This window comes from Pipistrellus hanaki (assembly GCF_964339955.1).
Source record: "Pipistrellus hanaki genome assembly, chromosome: 16".
Lineage (NCBI taxonomy): Eukaryota > Metazoa > Chordata > Mammalia > Chiroptera > Vespertilionidae > Pipistrellus > Pipistrellus hanaki.
In genome coordinates, this window is record NC_140518.1 from 21,879,050 (window position 1) to 21,900,485 (window position 21,436).

Below are 21,436 nucleotides of genomic sequence, written 5' to 3' on the forward strand. Positions count from 1 at the left end.
GCTTTCCAACGATAACTTAGAAGGCTTTCGATAAAAAGCTAATTTTTACCTCCAAATGTGGATACGGTATGTGTTTGCTAACAAAACAGAACCGGACTAGGTCATTATAGAAGTTAAGACTTTCCAGAGTAAAAAATTTTTCCCTTAAATGTTGACCTTGTCCAATTGCAAACCGTTCACCCTCCTTATAGTTCTGGGTCAGCAATGACGAGCTGACACATGACAGAGGGCAATTTGTTTAAGGGCTAAGTGAAAGTCTGGAAGCTTTGTTCTAATAACTGCGTAACTGCTGTTTAACAGTAATTAAAAAAAAAAAAAAAAAGGAATCAAGTCTTAAGCATTACATCTGCAAGAGCTCTACTGACTCCCTGAAAGGTGTGTTAAGGAAACAAAAACAGAGCCATCTAAAGGGGAGAAGAATAGCACCACACACACAGCTTGGGAACAATTGTTTTCCCGGGGCCTTCCCTCCAGCACCCGGGGAAGGGGGTGCTCCGGGCGCTCGGAGCCAGCCAGGGAGAGAAGCGAGGCGCTGGGGTTCGCAGGCCGCCCCCGCCCCCGCCCCCGCGGAGCAGACCCTCACCTCCCCCCGCCTCCCCTCTCCCCGCCGCCCCGGGGCGCCCGCCGCTTCCCGCTCGGCCCCCGCAGCTGGTGCCCCTGAACCTGCAAGACAGGAGTCGGGCGCCCGAGCTCCATCCACCCCCGCTTCGGCCTGGGAGCCCGGACGACCCCTCTCCCGTAGCCGGTTTCAAAGCAAACAGGGGCCGGAGCGGGCGAAAACCGCCATAACCGCCACAGACCCGAGGCTGAGGCTGCGGGCGGGCCCACGCCCAGCTTTCCACACTCACCTGCCTCCCCCGGGGGCGCCCGCGCCGGCGCCCGCCGCCCCGCCGCCGCCGCCAGCTCCCGCTCCCGGCCGCAGCGCCATCTTGCTCCGGGCCTGCCTCCGCCGCCGCCGGCCGCCGCCGCCACCTTTAGAGCAGCTGTCAGCCGAAGACAGCCACTTCCGGGGCAAACGACCGGCCCTACCTCGCCGCGGACCGGGCGACGGGGCGGGGCCGGAGGCCCACGTGACCCCCGCTGCCTGGAGAGGGGCGGTGCGCTCCGCTCACGTGACCCGACCGCCGCTAGGGGGTGCTCCAGGTGCAGTTCTGCTCCCTGGGAGTTGATCAAAGGTGTTCGGGAGAACCCAGCTGGCAGCAAAGCTGCAAGGCGTCGTCGTCCCTCGTTGGAAAAATCATAATCTCGGCCAGTGGGAAGAGCAGCTTGAGTCCCGTTTCTTTAAAACTAGATGGTGTGTTCTCTCATGGTTATTCTTTGCACACAAAGAATAGAAGGATCCGGCGCTCTCCATTTCCTCCCTGAAACTCGGCAGCTTTCTTTTGATACCCACCCCCAAAGCTGAAGGTATTTGAAATTTATTTTAGTAAAACAACAAACCCCAAGCCACATATAAAACTTCCAGGGTGCATAACTCTTGTTTGGTTCTACCATCGTGCCACCCAGTAATCCATTTTCCCTACCCAGGTATGCCTCACAGATATAGCGGTTGGGTCCACACCACTGCAGTAAAGAGTATGGCAATAAAATGAATCATACTCTTTTCGCTGGTGCAGGGTGTTGCCTTCAATTTATATTTTAAAAAAACCTCAACTGTGAAGACAGTTAAGCGTAGCACAATAAAAGGTGTGCCTGTGGAGAAACTGGTGTTTGGAAAGCAGTCCCTAACTACTAATACATCTGACCATATTTTTACCGTTTTTTTTTCTTAGTCAAACTACTAAAGTAAAATAAAGTCAAATGTAAACTTTTTTTAAGCCCTCAAGCATTTTGCTTACTAGCAAGTATTGGATTATAATTATCTTTCACTCTTGCCTCAAGGCTTTTACAGGTACATAATTTGTAATATTATTTATTGGGCATAAATCATTGGTCAGGAACTTCACTGTATTTTTTTAAATCCTCAATGTCCCTAGGAGTTAGTATTGGCATTTTACAAATAGGAAAACCAAGGTTAAAAGTTGTAATTTACTTAAATCATACAGCTGCACAGCAGCAGGACCGGGATTCAAAACTTGGTGTTTGACTTCAAGAAGTCCTTGCTCATTTCACTAGAGCCAACTATTCAATTATCATGCATTTTTTCCCCCATAAATTGCCCACTAATTTCATTCCTTGTGCAGGGTTACTTCCAACTGACAAAGGTGTTAAATTCAGTATTAATCCATTGACAAGCAAAGGTGATTACAGGTTTATGTAACTAGTTTTTCAAGGATGGGTGGTTACACAGAAAGTACTTAAGAGGAAGTCAAATGAAAGTATAGGGTCACAGATGTGGTATCTGCCTGAATACTTTGTTTTCTTTCGCCTATAGATCCTTATATCTGCAAGACACAGCTCAGGATGTCAGCCTTCCATGACAATTCCAGTATGGGTTAGATGCCCTCCTGTGATTCCTTATGTCTAACATAGCATATGCCACACTATTTGTCCCTTTACCTTTTCCCTAACTACTACACTGGAAGGCAGGGATTGTTATCAAGCCCTGTATTCTGAACCAAGTATGTTTAAGGAATATTGGTTGTGAATTTATAACATTTGGCAGTGTTAGGTACTTCTAACCTTGAGACATAATTAGTATTACCCCCAATTCCATAAATGAAGACTGAAGCTCTGAAAAATTAATGAACTTATTTAAAGTCATATAGCTGGCAAATGGGTGGCAGCAGTATACCTATCTTTAGAATATAGAATCGACCTGTTAGAACAAAGAAAATCACACTTGTACTTTTTGTACCTTGTAGTAATAGAGCTCCACTTACATAAATTCTGAAGATGAACAATTTTTGTCCTTCTAAAAGATTCCAGTTGGGAACCTACCTGTACTGACTCTAGAGTAAAAGGCTAATAAAGGAAATGCTTCTACTGGTCTTTCAACTCCTTCAGTCCTCCCTTTTCTGTGACAGCGGAAGTGGTTATAGGTCCATGTACCACGAACTACTGTTTTCATGCAAGAATCTGTACCAGATTCCACAGTTCTCATCTTGGTTTTGCCACAGGAGCAAGTGTACTTGGCTTGCTGGTTGATTTCAATTTTCTTCACCATTTTCTTGAGGGAGGTGCTATAATGGATCCTGTAGCTAACCATGATTTCGACCTTCTTGGTATGTTTAGCCATGCGGCCACAAACTGGGTCAGAGCCTAGAGAGGACTGAAGGTGATTTTTTATTCCACTGTACAAATCTATCAACTAATGGTGAATAGTCTCCATCACTGTATAATCATAATTCTTTACCTTTGACTGAGACCTGCTTACTAAATGAAGGAACATGAAGTCTCAGGAAAGGGAAGATGAAATAGAATGCAGCCGTAGGTATATCAAGTAATAGGAACATTCTTCCTTATCAGGACAAAACTATCAGTTTTCAAGCAAAGTCAACTTGAATGGAAAGAGATAGGAAAAAGCATGATTAAATGATGAAAAATTAAGAAAGGGAGAAGCTGGACAACAATATGGTGATTACCGGAGGGAAAGAGAGTAGGGGAAGGTAAGAGAGGGTAGAGGTGATAAATGGCGATGGAAGGAAATCTGACTTGGGGTAGTGAACACAATATAATATAGAGATGACATATTATAGAATTATACACCTGAAGCGTATATAATTTTATTAACAAATTCCAATAAATTCCTTAAAAAATTAAAATAAAAAGGGATAGGCTGACCATATTTTGTAGTTGCAACATTAAGCAGGTAAAGTATGAGCTACCTTACCAATGAAATATAAGAATATTTAATAGACCAAGGAACTTAAAATCCCAGAGAACTTGAAAACCAGCCACAGAAGAGGTATCTTTTGTTGTGGTTTACACCATAAAAGGCCATCAAGAAATAGTAAAATATAGAGCAGTAGCTTTCTTCTTGTTAGATATTGTGTCCATTCAAAAACAGAAACAGACTGAGGTGGGGGGAGAGAGACCAGGGACATTCAATCTCCAGACTTTACTTTGAACATGTGGTTCCAAATGTCTCTCTACAACACACATCATACCTTCCTTCTTCACACTTGAAGGCAAAAGTCCTTACACATTCCCCACATTTGGGTATTTCATTTGTAGCATTTTGTTCTTCTATAAGAAGTATCTCTCTGGAGCCAAACCACAGAAATGTCAATGAATGTGATTTTCATTGTGTAATCATTTAAAAGTTTGACATGATGCACTGAAAGTTCATGATCATTTTTCACCAGAGCCATGTTCTTGTAGTTGACTACAAATGACTTTAAGACAAAGTATTCCGTGTAAACAACATTCATGTTTCGATCATAAAATGATGTTTCTGATACAGCTTTAAAAAAAGTTTTTTGTTTTTTTTTAGCTTTTGTCTTCAAGAGATACTTTCTTCTTGCTGTTCTGATTGGTGACCTTTTTCCTGTGACAAGAAATGTAAGAAAAGCTGAATCAGAAATTCTAGCTATATATACTTTCCCAAAGTCTTCCAATTTAATAAACATTGACTGAAACCCGTATAATCAAATATATGAGGCACTGGGAACACAAAGATGCATTAGGTCAGCGGTGACCAACCTTTCAGACCTCGCGGACCACCAGTGGCCCACGGACTACCAGTTGGCAACTGCTGCATTAAGTCATTGCCTTTTAGAAAACCACAATCACCTAAGTGAGACAGAAACTATAATACAATAAACTATACTACACTACAATCCTATATAATAAAAGTGTAATATGCAAATCGACCAAACTATGGAACTACCAGTCACTATGATGTGCACTGACCACCAGGGGGTAGACACTCAATGCAGGAGCTGCCCCCTGGTGGTCAGTTTGTGCAGCGGCAGTGGCAGGAACCTCTCCTGCCTCGGCTGCAGGGGGGTGGTTAAGGAGTGAGAAATCCCAGACTGCAAAAGCCTCAGACTGTGAGAGGGATGTCTGACTGCCAGCTTAGGCCCGTTCCACCTCCTTCAACAGTGTACATATCTTGTGCACCAGGCCTCCAGTATGGTATAAAAGACAGATTCTGATCCTGGCCTAATAGTAAGAGTTCACATTAAGTGCTATTACTGTTATTAGTGCCTTATATGTTATCATCTTGGATAATCTTCCTAATTAATGAAGAAATTATCTTATCCTCATTTTATAGATGAGAAAAATTAAGCAGAGTGGTTGGACAACTTGCTGACCATCACACACTGGTAATAAATATTAGACATGAGCCCCAACAGTCTGATTTTAGAGTCTGGTGAATGCCATCAACTAAATGTTAGCACAGGAAAAGGAAGTAAGTTTTGAGAAAATGATCAATGCTTGCATATCATGGTATAGTAATGCAAAGTTCTCAGATGTAGATTAACGCATTTAATCCTCAGCAAATCCCAAGTGGCAGAGTTTGTATTATTTTCAGGTTGAGAAGCAGGGATTAAAGATATGGATGGAAGCGTTATTAGCATAGAGGTATGAGCTGAGGCTACCGGTGTGGCTAACATCAATAAAGGAACTTCTACATTGAAAAACTCTGTCAGATCAGTTCTTGTTTATGGGCTATGTTAAGAAGTATGGCCTTTAGGCAGCTCTTCCTCCCCGGAGCACACAGGCACTTTCCCTTCTCCCTCTTCCTCCCCTACCATTACCTTTGCTTTTCCCTCCTAAGCACAAGGGCCCTTCGTTAGCCTTTGTAACTGGTTTCTTGAACATACGCAGCCCAGCTGGCTCACTTCTACTACTTCTGTGTAACTTTCTAAATTAACCTTTTCTTTTGAGAAAAAAAAATTAAAAAGTATAGCCTTTAATTTATTGTAAAGAAAGTGAAAAAAGCATCTTAAGTGTCTAAAGTGACATTTATACTGAGTGTCCTCAAAATCTTAGTGCATCTTTAAGTTTTAATAACTTCAAAAGTAAAAATGTTACAAAGTGACAAAATCAACATTATTGTGTCTTATTTGTTTCTTATTAAAATCATCATAGTCACCATCTTATGCTCTAAATCACATGTGTCAAACACAAGGCCCGCGGGCCAAATCCAGCCCGCCAGGCCTTGCAATGTGGCCCGCACCGCGCTGTCATCACTGCACTCCGCTGTCAGTTTATGACATTGTCAGTTTATGACTGTTCAGTAAACCATTCGGCCCGCGATTTAGGCTGGATTTTAGATTTTGGCCCCTTCTCTGATTGAGTTCGACACCCCTACTCTAAATTAATTTTCAACCATTGTAAAAACTTTCATCAGCTGCTGCTCAGTGTCTAAAATTGCACTTGCAATCCTAACTTTAACCTCACCCAAAGAACAAGTTTCTAATGCCCACTAAAAAGAAAAAGTCTAACAAGAGATTAGGTGGCCAAAAAGAAAAAGTCTGAGACACGTTAGGTTGGCCAAGCAGAGTGACCTTCTCTATCAGTCCACTATTCTAAATGTCACCCAGAAATTGCTGCCACAAAAAATTAAAATAAAAAACCTATTAAGACCTCAGAAAACTAAGTACAAGTTAAGAATATTATTCTTCTCAAGTGATTAAAGCTTAAAACTCACTGAAACACTGTACTTTCTATATACCTGAACTGAACATCATCCCCACAATCAATGCAAAATGTCAGGTAAGATTCTTGTTCCACTTAGAAGGAAAGTGTATTCCAGTGTTCATGTTTCTGTTCACTTTGTTCCTTCTATATGCCTAGATTTACCTTCCTTAAAGATTGTGTACTTCCTTGAAACTTTGTGGAACTATACTAATCCACTACAAATTTCCCTTCTTAAATAAAATTCCCCTATTTTATTTAAACTTTATTCTCTATTTTTCCCCCTGCATAATAGCTTCAGAAATAACTCTCATTTATAGTCATTTGTATATAGACTACCACCATCAAGTACCAGCAGGACAATAGATACTCAGTAAATGCCTACATTTCATATATATTATATATTAACAGGTACTAGTAGAATTTGAAGAGTGTCATTTTCCATAAATAGTGACAATACTAGTATTGTTCAGAATATATTAGCCTACTCCTATCAAAATATGTTGCCTCCTAGCAATCCTGTATGTGTGCTAAAAAAAAACACCCCTATATACTTAAAACTCATTCAACGTAGCCATATTACTTACAAATTTAACCAAAAGTCATACTTTTTATAGGTGTTAAAATGTGCTTCAGTATTTGTATGAAATTTATATGAAAACCTGCCCAGAATATAGAGCTTCAAGGAAGACTCCATCAATGTGAGTCCTAACTATTGGCCTCAGCAGCATGTCCTCATGCAAGTTGGGTGGAGATGGTGGGCAATTCTAATTTATAGTAAATGGAAATCATGTTTTCAGAAGTGGAAAAAAACAGAGCCAAGACTAACTCATCCAAGCTCCCAAATCATTCCTCCACCCTAAGATATATTACTTTAATTACAATCTGTAACAGCCTGTAAGCCTGTTAATTCTACCTCTAAAAAGCTTATCCTGAGGAAAAATAATGCCTACTATAACTATATGACGGAAACAAGCAGTTAGTTTTCTCACCATATACTTACCGTTTATCCTTAGCCTTTTCTAAGAAGTATTTTGGAGTTGTACTAATGCTCTCCCTTTGTAATGGCTTCTTAATCATCTTTTTCTTTTGTTTGCTGAAAGAGAGGAAAGAACTAAATGAAGTATAACTTAATTTAAAAGTTAAAGCTAAAACTAATTTTGATTCATCACAAAATTCATTTTTTATCTGCTCACTGATTTATCCATACTTGTATCCACTTTACATATTAGATTATCTAATAGGATTTACAGAGGTAACCCAAAGGGATGGTAAATTCAATCGATTTTAAAGGCAGTGATTATGGCTAAAATATGTCCCATGCCAGCCTTATATTCTGTCAATAAGCATTAGAGTGTGATTTTGTCCAATTAACTGCTTTCTACTAGCTTTATGAACTAAAACAAAATCCAAATGTATTTCACTCATATTGAATATTTTTTTAAATCTGAATACTTAAAATTTCAAGGATAAGAAAGCTAGCAAGGTTTAAAAAACATACAGTATTCACAAAAATTTACAAGGAAAATTTTTATCTTAAAATGTTCTAAAAGTAATAGATTAAAACTATGTGTAAGAATGTGAAAGCACAAATGTATATGCAAAGACAGAGAGAAAGAGAGGAGGTCTGGTAAATTCAAAACTGTACCTTAGTAGTTTTTGGAAACCTTTTATGTAATCTGGAACAGGACATCCGGCCTGCTGTATAACATTGGCAACGCTGAAAAAGGTACCCATTAACATAAATTTGTATCTTATCAAACTGATGTTTATGAACTTGCACCCTTTGCACAATACAAGAGAAACTAAAACTACACAAGCAAGAAAGTAACCCAGTATTTTAATATATTATCAATTACCATCAGATGTAATCACGTTGGATTACTAACAGAATGATTGATGCATAATTTTAGACAGCAGCTATTTCTGCTCAACATTTATTTTATCAAGCCTTAAAAAGCCTCTAAATTCAACCTTGGATGAGAAACTGAAGCCAGAGACAAGCTCACCAGGTAAATCTATTAAATTATAGTATTTACTATGCATTTGGCATTGTCTTAAGTTTTTCATGTATAGTAACTTACTCAATCTTCACAACAACCCTTTGTAGTATTATCATTATCCTCATTTCTCAGATGAAAAATGGAGGTGCATAGTTACACTGATATGGGGGGTCATCAAATTCACATGCTTGGAGTTGCTGAGGAAACTTGAGGTGAATCTAGGCAGTTGGAATACATATTGCCCTACAGATGCACATGCAAGTCTGCTCAAAGAAAAACCAAGGCTGACAGAGCCACAGCTCAGAAAGCACAGATCAAAATCTTTGCCAAAACAGATAAACTCAAAGTACAAACTGCTTTCAGCTACAACTCTATTTTATTTTATTTAGAGAAAGTGGAAGAGAGAGGGAACAACAGAGAAATATCGATGTGAGGGAAACACATCGATTGGTTGCCTCCAACCAGGGCCCAGGCTGGGGAGGAGCCTGTAACCAAGGTACTTGCCCCTGACTGGAATCGAACCTGGGACCCTTCAGTACTCAGGCCAATGCTTTATCCACTCAGCCAAACCAGCTAGGGCCACAACTCAATTTCAACTGTTAGAAATGTGATGTGTTACCGATTATCATCAGGCTAAATTTTCTGCAGGCAACCAAAATGTAGGAAACTTCTATATTATCGATAGTATCTATGATGATGGGCTAAATTAAAACCCATGATGCTATTATATCTATCAGACGTTACTCAAGAGGCTACAATTGAATAATATGGGAGTATGCTCCTGGTACTAATTATAAAATTCCATCTGTCCTTAAGAATAATGGGAAGGATGCATTATAGTAAGAATCTGGATGGGGCTAAAGAGACCTGGGTTAATAATTTTAAACTATTACTCATTCAAAAACCATAATATCACATTGTTTCAACTGATGGCTATTGGGAGAATTCTGACTTATTAGAATTTTGGAATATTTGTTATTAACAAATAATCAAAAGGCAAAAATAAGGCCTTTTGTTCATTTTTTCCTTTTCTCCATGCTAAAATTTAGTTGACTACTATAGCAGAATTTTGGACAAAGATATTTTGTAATTATCTGTTAACTATGTATACATATAAGAATAATGAATCAATGTTGCCAATTTAACACAAAGTTATTTTTCCTAATTTACCTTCTTAATAATGGTTTATCATCTTCAGTGAAAAATGTAACAGCTTTTCCTTTGTGCCCTGCTCTTCCAGTTCGACCTAAGAAAAACCAGACCATTAAAAAACACTTTTTTGGGGAAAGGAGACCTTTAAGATTCACATATAAAGTGGACTTTTCATAGCACTAAAAAACTGATCATGTTTGTAGGAATAGCACGGTGCTAAAATGGATGAGTGTGGAGGCAGGAGACAACTCACCTATCCTATGGATATATTCCACTGAGCTTGTTGGAAAGTCATAGTTGATCACCAAGTTCACACCTTTAAAATCTATCCCTCTGGCTAGCAAGGCTGTACAAATAAGGACCCAGATTTTTCCTGCTCGGAAGCTTTGGACTGTGTTATCTCTCTGGTTAATAGAACATACAGTAAATGTTTTAGTACCACTCTAGGAATGGAAAACATTTTAAAAGTTTAATTATCATTTTGAGAGTATACATCTGACTTTACCTGTTCCTGTGTTCTGTCTGCATGAATAACATCCACATTAATACCTTCATATATGAGCTCATGAAAAAGTTCTTTAGCCCTTTCAATGGACTGAACAAAAACAAGAACTGGTGGATTGAAACCCTAAAAAGAAATGCAATCATCAGTACACATAACCCATAATTAAGAATATAATCACAGTATTTTATACGATTTTAGTTCATAAAAGAATCCAATTCAATTTAGTGCACTTTCATTGCCAAATTTCTAGGACATGGTCCAATCTGCCTACCTTCCTCCTCATGCCTTCTCTATAATGGGTTCTTTCCAGCAACTTGAACTGTACTCTCCATCTTGAAAATTCCAATGATCTTGTCTAATTAATCCCCTTTATGGATTCCCACTGCTTGAAATAATAATCTTTCGGCCTCTGTGCCTCAGAACTTTTTTGATTCTAGTTAAAATGTAATGACTGTGTTTTTAATTCATTATCTATCCTAACTGTGGGTATTCCCCCAAAGCTTAGTTCTTGGTTCTCAGTTCTCTCAATAAAATATTTATCTTATTAAAGTCTCAGTTATAAACTATCAGCTCTAAGCAAATGATTTTTACATTTATATCACACCCTGCCTCTCTCTAAAATCAACTTTGTATATTTTCAACTGTCTATATTAGGGCTTAATCTTTTTATTTTGGTTCATACACCTTTCAGAATCTAATGAAAGCAATGAAACTTTCTAACAGGCAACCCACACATTTACACAAAATTTAACATATAATTTCAGAACGTTCACAAATCTAAAGCTCATATATAATCCTATGTATCTGTGAAAATCTTGTATTTCCTATATCCTTAAGAATACTTTTAAAACTACACATAGCATTTGTGATTTGCCAACCACTATTATAAGTACTATATGTGTATTAACTCATTAATACTGAAACAACTGTAAGAGGTAGATATTATTACCCCCATTTTACAGATGAGAAAACTGTGGAACGGAGGTTAATTTGCCTAAATCTAGGATTTCAACCCAGACAGTCTGGCTTCAGAGTCAATGTTCTTAACACTCCTGTCGTCACCAGATACTTGCAAACACCTTTCCTGTTCATCCTCCAACTTCTGTTAACCCTCCACTAAGGCTCTCTCCTTCATTTATTTCCTCCATATGTCTAACCAGCTTAACTTAATAGTCTGCTAATTGGTTTCTCTACTTTCAATCTCTTTATCATCCATCTTATATACCACTGTTTAATTTTCCTTAAAAATTATGTGGCCGCACTCTTCAGTAATGTTCAGTGGTTTTTCTTAACTTGACCCTAATCTCCTGTCCAAACTGATTGTCTTTAATTCCACTATAAAAGTTCTCCTTAGGTAACTTCTTCATTGTCTACAAACACATTCAATGTGTTCAGCTCCACCTCTGAGGCTTTACGACAGCTGCTCCTCCTGCCACTAATACTTTACTTTTTAATCCCACAAATCCTTCAAGGCCCAAATTAGTAGCATTTTCCCCCAACCAATTCAATCCACCCTTATGGCCCCATTATAACTATATGAATGGTTAAGAAAAGCACTCTATAGCCTTTTATGGCACTTTATCACAAACTATCTTACACAAGTGCCTTTATTTTAGCTCCTAAAGAAGACTAAATTCTATGGGAAGAGCTTAGGATTTATATTTCAATAGCCTCCCCCCATCCCTTCAGTATGTAGTCTTTTAACTATGACTTTTATTCAATATACACTGAGTGGCCAGATTATTATGATCTCTGAATGCATAATAATCTGGCCATTCAATAGATAGATAGATATGGATATAGATATATAAAAATATATAGATATATAGATATATATTAGAGGCTCAGTGCATGAATTCGGGCGTGGGTGGGGTCCATGCTGGTCAAACCCCTGGTCCAGGGGAAAATTTATATATTAGCCTTTTATTATATAGGATATACACTGAATGGCCAGATTATTATGCATTGAGATCATAATAATCTGGCCACTCAGTGTATACTGAAGGCATACAAACATAAAATTGTCCTACTCATTCTACAATGCCCCAGTTCAATAAGAAAGCAGCAGAGGGACTGGAGAGGAGGGGGGAAGGGGTAAGGGGAGGAGGACAAGAGATGCAGGGAGCAGATACATATGCAAATGTGGGAAAAGGCTTTCAGGCATCAGGTAGGTCTTTTCCTAGCTCACCCTGAGCTGGGATAGAAAGCTTACTATATTTGAACAGTGGAACCTCTCCACCTTGGGAGAAGAGCTAGCCCAAAGTGCTTGACAATTTACCACTGGATTAGTAAATATGATATAAGTATAGTGCTCAGCATCCCACTAATAACATAAAGCTTAGTGAACTTTATCAAAAGGTTTATTTGGAAATATACCTTTTTAATAAGTTCTCTCATGGCTAGAAGTTTTCCCGTTTCAGATCCAACAAAGAGAAGTTCTTGCTCTACTGTCTCTACTGCAGAATTCCTGAGAAGAAAACATACCTCATAGTTTGCAAGAGCCAATTTTTGCTTCCTTCCACCCCAAATTCCAAGTAAATGAAGCAAACCCCCCCACCCCCCAAATACACACAAAAAACAAAACAAAACAAAAAAGTCCTGGGATAATGCAGAACAATTACCTTGCTCCAATGGACACAGTAATGACATTGTCCAGGTTGAGTTTGCACCACTGCTCAACATCATATGCAAAAGTTGCACTCAACATAGCTCTTCTGACCTTGTGGGATGTGCAAGCCAGGAAAATAGAAGCCAGCTGGTCTCTGAACCCAGTTTTGCCATCTTCAAATAGTTTATCTGATTCGTCTACTACCAACCATTCAACACTAAGAAATAACAAAACAACTTGTGGGTATTAAACTAGAAGATCCAAGACATTTCACTAAATTGTGGGGACACATGAAGAAGTCAAACCATAATCCTGCTTCTCAGACCCACATACCATTGTCACAAAAAGGTACAAGAAAAACAAGCAGGGAAAGGTAAAGTTAGATAAAGATAAATTAATGTAACTATGCCATTAGCCTCAAAGATATGAAGTTCCATTAGCAAAAAACAGAGATTCCCATAAACCTCATAAACTTCATCACCACTGATGAAAATCTAGGGGAATTCTGTGCTAACTGCTTATCAGAATCTGTGACTTTCTTCCGGACCAGATAGTTATTTTCCTGTGAGTTTAATGAACACCATTATTCTCAGCACCAACATTTACTGAAAGCTGGTAGGTAGTAAGCTCGACAGGGCAACAATACAAGCAATTGAGGACAAAATATAATCAACTAAAAGAAAAGCACATGTAAAAGACATTATCATCTGTACCTTGTTAAGTCTATTCCTGGAGGATCTCGTTTTAATAAATAGATTAGTCGATTTGGAGTAGTTACAAGAATATCTACAGGAGAAACAAATGGTACAAATTACAAAGACAAGTTTATCCCTCTTGAACCAGAAAACTAAGGCTCCTGAATTTTCAGTTAATAACCTGAAGTGGGGAGAGGAGGCAGTGGTCATACTCATACCATCACAAACGTTTTTCCCTGTCAGTAAGCTAACGTATGTATTTCATTTTATTTTTCAAATTTAATAAATCTTTATTGCTCAGATTATTACAATGGTTCCCCCCCCCATAGCTCCCTTCCACCACGTTTTTTTTTTTTTTTATCCATCCTAGCACAAACTAATATATCCCTTCTGTATTATTATATTTGATCTGCAAACACTATAATCCAACAGCTTGATTTTCAAACATTTTTTTCAAGGAAAATCCTTTTCTATTATTTATTTTTTCAATCCTACCCGAGCATATGTTTTTATTGATAACAGAGAGAGAAAGGGAGAGAAACATCAATCAGTTGTCTCCCATGCGCACCCTGACCAGGTATCCTATCTGCAACCTGGGTATGCACCATGACAGGAAATGGAACCCAAGACCTTTTGGTGTACGGGATGATGCCCCAACAAACTGAGCCATACTAGCCAGGCCAAGAAAATCCTTCTTTAAAAAAAAAAAATATATATATATATATATTTTTTTTTTAATTGATTTTTTACAGAGGGGAAGGGAGAGAGATAGAGAGCTAGAAACGTCAATGAGAGAGAAACATCGACCAGCTGCCTCTTGCACAACCCCTACCGGGGATGTACCCGCAACCAATGTACATGCCCTTGACCAGAATCGAACCCGGGACCTTTCAGTCCGCAGGCCAACGCTCTACCACTGGGCCAAACCGGTTTCGGCAGAAAATCCTTCTTTAAACGAAATTTTACGCAGAAGCTCAAGATACAAGACAGGTAAAAAGCAGATTCTCTGATTGATGTAAAGGTAGGGATGTAAGCTATTCTTGTCGACAGAGTGTTCCATGCAATTAGTATAGAGAAGGATTTCTCAACCTCAGCACATTGACATTTTGGACCAGAAAACTCTTTTTGTTGTAGGGGCCCATCTTGTACATTGCAGGATGTTTAACAGCATCCCTAGCTTGTGCCCACTACAGATTAGTAGCACCCAGCCCCAGGTGTGACAATTTAAAATGTCTCCAGATATTGCCAAATATCCCTGAAGGGTGAGGTGGGGGTGGAGGGTAAAATGCCTTTGGAGAGAACCACTAGCATATATTTATATAATTACTAGATGGGAGCAGGGAGATCTCTTTTAGCTTCTCTAAAAATCAAATTATAATATATGCATGACTATACTTTAAGAGCTCTTAGATGTCAATTAGGATATTTGTAATTTCTAAATCCTCTTCATACTCTACATCTCAAGCATGAATCCCTTACCAAACTTCTTAGATGATTTTGATCCAAATTTCTTGGCTGCAATTGCTGCTTTGTGGATCATGTGTATTCTGAATCCCATTCCCTCAGATATTTTTACTAACTCTCGGTGAGTCTAAAACAAAAAATGATAAAAACGTCATCTTCTAAAATACTTGAATAAGATGTATAATCTCATTTACATTATTAAAAAATAGATCCTTTACAACTCCACAAATACCTTAAATTTAATCTGTAATAATGAGTAGATTAACCTGAAATCTCAGCAGTTTGGAACTTCAATGCCTAGTAATTCAGTAATTTCTTCAGGTCTAATAAACGATTTTCAACAGAAAAAAAACCCCAAAACTCATCCAATCTGTTACTCATTGTTTTTAGAATATACTACTACTATTATAAAACTATTTCATACTTGGCATGTATTTCACATTAAGCACATGGAGGGTGGAGCATATGACTGTATAGTTTTACTTTCTCAAAAACTTAGATGAGTTTTCATTTTTCTAGGTGAGAAAAATAAAGTTTAGAGTGACTGTATATTATAGTAGCCTTTCAACTTCAAGGATCTTAGAGCACTCACCAAAGAAGTACAAATGCTAATATCGTGTTTTAGAAAATATTTCCCCATATGCAACGAGACACAGAAATGGGCTCTGTACAGAATGCCTGACCTGACAAGACACAGGCTTTACTCTTTTGAGACCTTTCTATTACCCCAAATAAGAAAGATGACTGAACCAAACACCAAAACACATCCTCTTCAGCAGCGAGAGGTCATACCTGGCTGGCAAGTTCCCGTGTTGGTGATATAATCAGGGCTCTGAAGCCTTTATTTGTGGGTTGTTTCAGGTGCATTAAAATGGGGATGCTAAAAGCCAAAGTCTTTCCAGAACCAGTAGGAGCAGAAGCCAGAAGTTCTCGACCCTAAAAACAGAGTATATTAAATTAACCAGGTGATCAAATAATGCTCTCAGCCATACAAATAATAAAAATGTGATAAATCTAATAATTCATGTTCTCATCACTCTTCTAACTTTTCTTATATTTGCTTTTCTAACATTATCCACCCTGCCACTACCACCACAATGGAGTTTCTGAGCACTGCCATTGACATCCATTTGAACTGGGTAAAGAATGTGGATAACTAAATTCCAAAGATAATTTTCAACCCCAATTATTTCCATTAGTTCAATTGTACTTTCCCATTAAACTCTTTACCAATGCAAAATTACAAAACCAACATTTTGTGCTGATATCTGTACTCCTCAATCCCTAGGGAAGGTTTTAATAAGTAATAAAATGGCTGAAAGAAAGAAAAAGTGGCCATAACCTGAGTGACAGAGCATTTAACAGGTGACAATCTTCAGTAAGTCACTGTGATTTTTAAAGCTTTAAGCTAAAATCATGACAGAAATAATCTTAAATGAAAATTAAAAGCAAAGTTACTATGAATCAACAACATAATTCAAATGTATTTTCATTTCAGTTTTCAGAGAAAATGAAAAGGACACCAGTATGGTGTCCTATAACTACCAGAAATGAAGGCCATCTTGGTTTTGTAGGGGAAAAAGGTAGCTTTCATCACTACCAAAAGAAACCTTAGAAAAACTTAATTTCCAAAAATCTAGGTTAATCCATACATCAATAGGTGGATATGCAAATTGTGATACATTCATACAACAGACTATACTCAGTAACAAACTTCTGATATATGTAACATGGATGAGTCTCAAAAACAGTATGCAAAGTGAGAGAAACCAGAAATGAAATAATGATTCCACTTATATGGCATGCTAGAAGCAAATCTAATATATGGCAATAGCAATCAGTGGTTACCTCCGGGCAGGGGTGGAGTGAGGACAGAATGGAAAGAGCACAAGAGAATTTTCTGGGGCAATAAAAATGTTACATCTCTTCATTGGGGTGATGGCTACATACGGTATGTATCATTGAAACTCACTAAACTGTACACTTAACTATGTATTTTATTGTATATAAAGTACACTTCAAAAATAAAAAGGTATTGAGGAAAAAACAGTCAGGTTAGTACAAAAATTCTGTATTTCTGAAATAGTTCCTGGAAATTATAAACTAAATCATGGATGAATAAACGGAACATAGTCTCTCAGAGTGTTTACACTATAGTGAAAGGAAAACGATAAATATAATTAGAGCAAAAACACAGTAGTGTGAAGTATAAGACAAATGTTGCAAGAAAAACAACACACTAAGTACCATGGAGACTTGGGTGATAGGGGAGCAATGGTAAATGAAAAAGATTAAGACAAGTTTTCAAAAGCACAGGCATTAGAGATGGACCTTAAAAGCAAGGTACAGATTTCAACAGGGGGAGGAATAAGGAAGAAAGGAAGATTTCAAAGACAGAGAAAAGAGAATAAGCAAACACAGGAATGTCAGAGGCTTTCTAGACCTTCACACTCACATGCAGCATAACTGGAATGGCTTGCATTTGGATTGGTGTAGGTGTCTGGAAACCCGAGTCTAGAATGTTCTGAAGCAGTCGAGAATTGATTTTATATTCTAGTTCAAGTTGCTGAAATGTAGCAATTGGGTCAGGAAGATCTGTTCCTTGGATGTGAATTTTGTGTTTATTCCGTAAGAAGTTTATCTGAAAAATACAGTAAAGGAGTCACCATGGATATGGTAAAAAATATTGCCAGATGTTATAAAGCAACAGTCTAGGATAATTTTAGTAGAATATGAAACACTTTGCTTTAATCTTTCATTAAAGTAAAACTCAAATTAATCTTCTATCTTAACAAAACCATACTCACTTTTACCAACAGAGTAACCCAAGGACAGTTAAAAAAGTCACTAAGTAAGAAATTGGGGCTAAGACATTTTTCTAACCTTTTCTTTTCTGATATGCTCCAACTTTCCTGAAGTTAGTTTATTTTCTTTTTTAACCTTTTTATCTTCAATTTTTGCTTCCACAGATGATATCCACTGTATGGTAGGACCTTCTTCTTCTGAAGTAATTTCTAAAATAATTTTTAATAAATTAAAAGATTTTAAGTGCGACATTCTAGAGTGTAACAAACAGGCCATACCTTCACACAAACAAAGTCAGTACTTGTTGCAACTAGATGAAAGAAAGTACAGAAACTGGAAAGGAGAGGCAGGTTCTATACTGATAAAACCAGAGCTCGGACGCTCATTCTCTTCCTTTTGTTAGTTACTTCAGCTGTGTAATATGTAGATGAGCTACACTTGAAAACAAGAGATTAGTTGGGAAACTACTTAAACAAAAAAGAGGTTTCAATGAGGCAGCCAGCTTTTTTTAATCCAAACACTAACCAGATAGAAAATAAGATGAAAGAAAAAAATTCACTTATAATAGCAATGAACGAAACACAGTACTTAAGGAACTACTCAATAGAATAAAGATAGCTATTCTCACTAAATCTATAAATAACATTAGTTTAATGAAAAGCAATGACAACACTGTTTTGGTAACTGGACTGGCTAACTTTGAAGTTTATACGGGAAAATAAATATGTAAAATAACCTAAAAATTCTAAGAAAAGCAATGAGCAAGAATTATTTTTGGAATTTTTTTAATTTTTCAACTTCACTGAGGTAAAATAGACATACAGTAAATTTAAAGCACACAATTTGAGGAATTTTGACATATGTACACACGTGTTAAAACATCCACATTCAAGGTTATTTACATCACCTCCCCAAATTTCCTTGTGGCTCCTTGTAATGCATTGCTCCATCCTTAGGCAACCACCCCTTTGCTTTCTGTAAACTATAAACTAGTTTGCTTTGCTTGGAATTTTATATAAATAAATCAGGTAGTATGTACTATATTTAATCTGGCTTCTTTCACTTAGGATAGTTATTTTGAGATCCATGTTGGAGAATGTATCAATAGTTTTTAAATTTTTATTTATAGGTAGCATTTTATCATACGGATATCTTTCCCCTATTGAACAGCATTTTGATAATTTTCAGTTAATACAAATAAAGTCACTATGAGCATCTGTATTTCTCTGATTGGCGGTATAGTGTAGTTATTTGTGAGGGCAAAGGCTGTCCTTTCTTTGGGTAAATTCTAGGAGTGAAACAGGTGGGTCATATGGGAGATGCATGTTCAACTTTAAAAAAAAAGTTCTTTGTCAATTTATACCAAATAAGACTACTAATACTTTAATTGGGTTTGCACTGATAGAACACGTTAGAGAGGAAAATATTCAGCTGCCTAATTAATAAACATGGTGTGCCACACCACTCAACCGAATTTTGTAAAGTGATATAAGGCCATAATAATTAAAATAAGCTGGTACTGGTATATGAATACAAAAATATAAATCAATGAAATAGAACAGAGCCCAAAGATAGACCTAAATATACTAATCCTCCCCCACCACTTATCTACAGGGGAAATGTTCCAAGGTCCCCAGAGGATGTCTGAATTTTTCCACTCAATATATTGGGGCTGAGGTTGACTGCAGGTAACCGAAACAGCAGAAAGAAAAAACACAGATAAGGGGGACTACTGTGTATGGAAAATACGTTAACAAAAAAAGCTGCATTTAAATCTTTAGTGTAGCAATATTTGTAATAAATACCTGGAAAGACCTGAATGCCATCAACTGATAAATGACTGCATATTGCTTGACTTGTACCATAAGCTTATTCTATTTTCATAATTGGAAAAAAATTAAAAAGACAGAAACCAAGGACTAACCTGAAGTCATTCTCTTCCTCTTTTTCTTGTTCTGCTCCCTCTTCCTTTCAGTCAGGCTCTCTTCTTTTTTCGCTTCATCTTGGAGCTTCTGATTAGTTCTTGATTCTCCACATTCACCTGGGACAGACTTCTTGTTTCCAAAAAAGTCCAGTCCCTGCAGCACCTCTGAAGAATCAAAGTCATATTTCCTTTTTCCTACCTAAACACAAAACATTTAAAGTGAAACCCACAGAATGGCATTCCTTTCACCCAAACAGTATTAGCAGTAAGGAGATGGGTCCAATGACTCCCCATCTTTTTTACACTTTCACCAAATATCTGTTACACTGACAAATGTGTTTGGGCAAATAAAATCCAAGATTGTACCTTTTCTGACTTTATAACAGTAACAATAACCAATAGCAACAAACACCAGCATAATACTTGTATGCTGTTAGGCAGATTTCTAGACATGTTTATATATTAAGTTACATTCTTCAACAACCCTATGAGTAAATAGCAACATTACAAATGAGAAAACGGGGGCATTAGGCTACTTGATTTGGACCCAAATAATATGGCTCCAGAGTTTAAACTCTTAATAACTACACTATACCGCCAGTCAGAGAAATAAGAAACACACGTGTCGCACACTCACACAAATGTCCCACACTCACACAAATGTCCCTAGTCCCAATATCAAGATTTTCCACAATTTCCCGATTTATCACTCATTACTTTCCTATGTAAGACCTCCTGTTTCTAAACCTTTCTTCTCATTTGGCTAAATAACAAGCTACAGGAGTGCGTGATTAAAAAGAACCACGTCCACTGACGTTACACTGAGTGGCCAGATTATTATGATCTCTGACCACATAACCACCTGGCCGCTCGGTGTATTTGTATCTCCCACGGGTACCAACAGTATTCTAGACTATCAGCCAGTGCAAAGAGGAAAACCGATCAGGTGCACGATTTATAGTATCTTTGATATCAAATAAATGAGGTACTCAAGGGAAGCACATTGAGCGGCCAGATTACTGTGCGTTCAGAGAGCATCACCTGGCCACCCAGTGTACATGCCAGGCCACGCCAAAAGCGGGAGATTTATAATGAAAGAATCTGTTCCCTCCACTTGGGAGTTGTTTCTGTTTTAGCATGGGGGTGGGAGGAGCCGCCCAACTTCATCTACGGCCAAGCCCAACTAAATCCACAAAAGGGATGAGGAAAGCGTTAACTTGGAAAGCGGGTCCTGGCTAGGTAAACGGGACTTCACTGGAGGGGGAAATGCCCCACAGCCCGGCCACCGCGTCTCCCAGCGCAGGCTTCCCCAGCAGCCGCTTCACTCCCGGGCTCCCGCTCCCCCTCAGCGACCCCGGCTTCCGTTCCCCGGGCACGGTACCTGGAATCGGGCTGCGTCCGCCGAGAAGCGCCTCACGTCGAACTTGGCCCCAGCACCGAGCCGGCGGAAGAGATCGTGCGCGTCCATCTTTACCCAGAAAGCTCTGCGGCCCCACAGCGCCTGCGCAGAAGCCTTCTCCCAGGAGGCCTTGGGCTAGACCGTGGGAGGGCGTGGCCCTGGGCGAGGGGCGGGGCCTGGCCGGAGCGAGCGAGCGACTCGGTTGTTGTGTGTCCTAGAGTCCACCATTATTCATCTGTTTTTTTTCAAAATATATTTATCAAGAGCCTCTCCTGCAGTACACTGATCTAGACTTTTTAGGGATACTTTGGCGAACCACTTCAAGTTTGTTACTTCAGGAGGATCCAAGTTTT

At 38.4% G+C, this 21,436-nt stretch overlaps 2 protein-coding genes across 18 annotated transcripts in view; both read right to left on the minus strand.

Moving 5' to 3' along the window:
* The window catches only part of SYNRG (synergin gamma), a 55,837-nt gene extending 54,824 nt beyond the window's left edge, over positions 1-1,013 (minus strand). For 8 of the 16 annotated variants that reach the window (XM_084864182.1, XM_084864188.1, XM_084864187.1 and 5 more), the window contains exon 1: positions 849-1,013. In XM_084864182.1, the coding sequence (XP_084720308.1) occupies positions 849-928 (80 nt within the window). In that variant the 5' untranslated portion in view covers positions 929-1,013. The remainder of the gene's footprint in view (positions 1-848) is intronic. The other 8 variants (XM_084864186.1, XM_084864185.1, XM_084864184.1 and 5 more) reach the window with 1 other exon arrangement.
* A 3,279-nt stretch (positions 1,014-4,292) lies between these two features.
* Positions 4,293-21,185, minus strand: DDX52 (DExD-box helicase 52). 2 transcript variants are annotated; one of them, XM_084864210.1, is made up of 15 exons: positions 21,066-21,185; positions 19,685-19,883; positions 17,839-17,969; positions 17,411-17,596; positions 15,748-15,891; positions 14,971-15,082; positions 13,510-13,582; positions 12,810-13,013; positions 12,565-12,655; positions 10,189-10,311; positions 9,937-10,087; positions 9,702-9,777; positions 8,177-8,248; positions 7,532-7,624; positions 4,293-4,429 (listed from the first exon to the last, which is right to left on the minus strand). In XM_084864210.1, exons 1-15 carry the CDS (start codon positions 21,150-21,152, stop codon positions 4,372-4,374), a joined length of 1,800 nt encoding a protein of 599 aa, XP_084720336.1. In that variant the 5' UTR covers positions 21,153-21,185; the 3' UTR covers positions 4,293-4,371. The 2 variants fall into 2 exon arrangements, with proteins under 2 accessions (XP_084720336.1, XP_084720337.1); XM_084864211.1 differs by lacking the exon at positions 17,411-17,596 and having other exon boundaries at positions 21,066-21,177.
* Between the last annotated feature and the right edge of the window lie 251 nt (positions 21,186-21,436).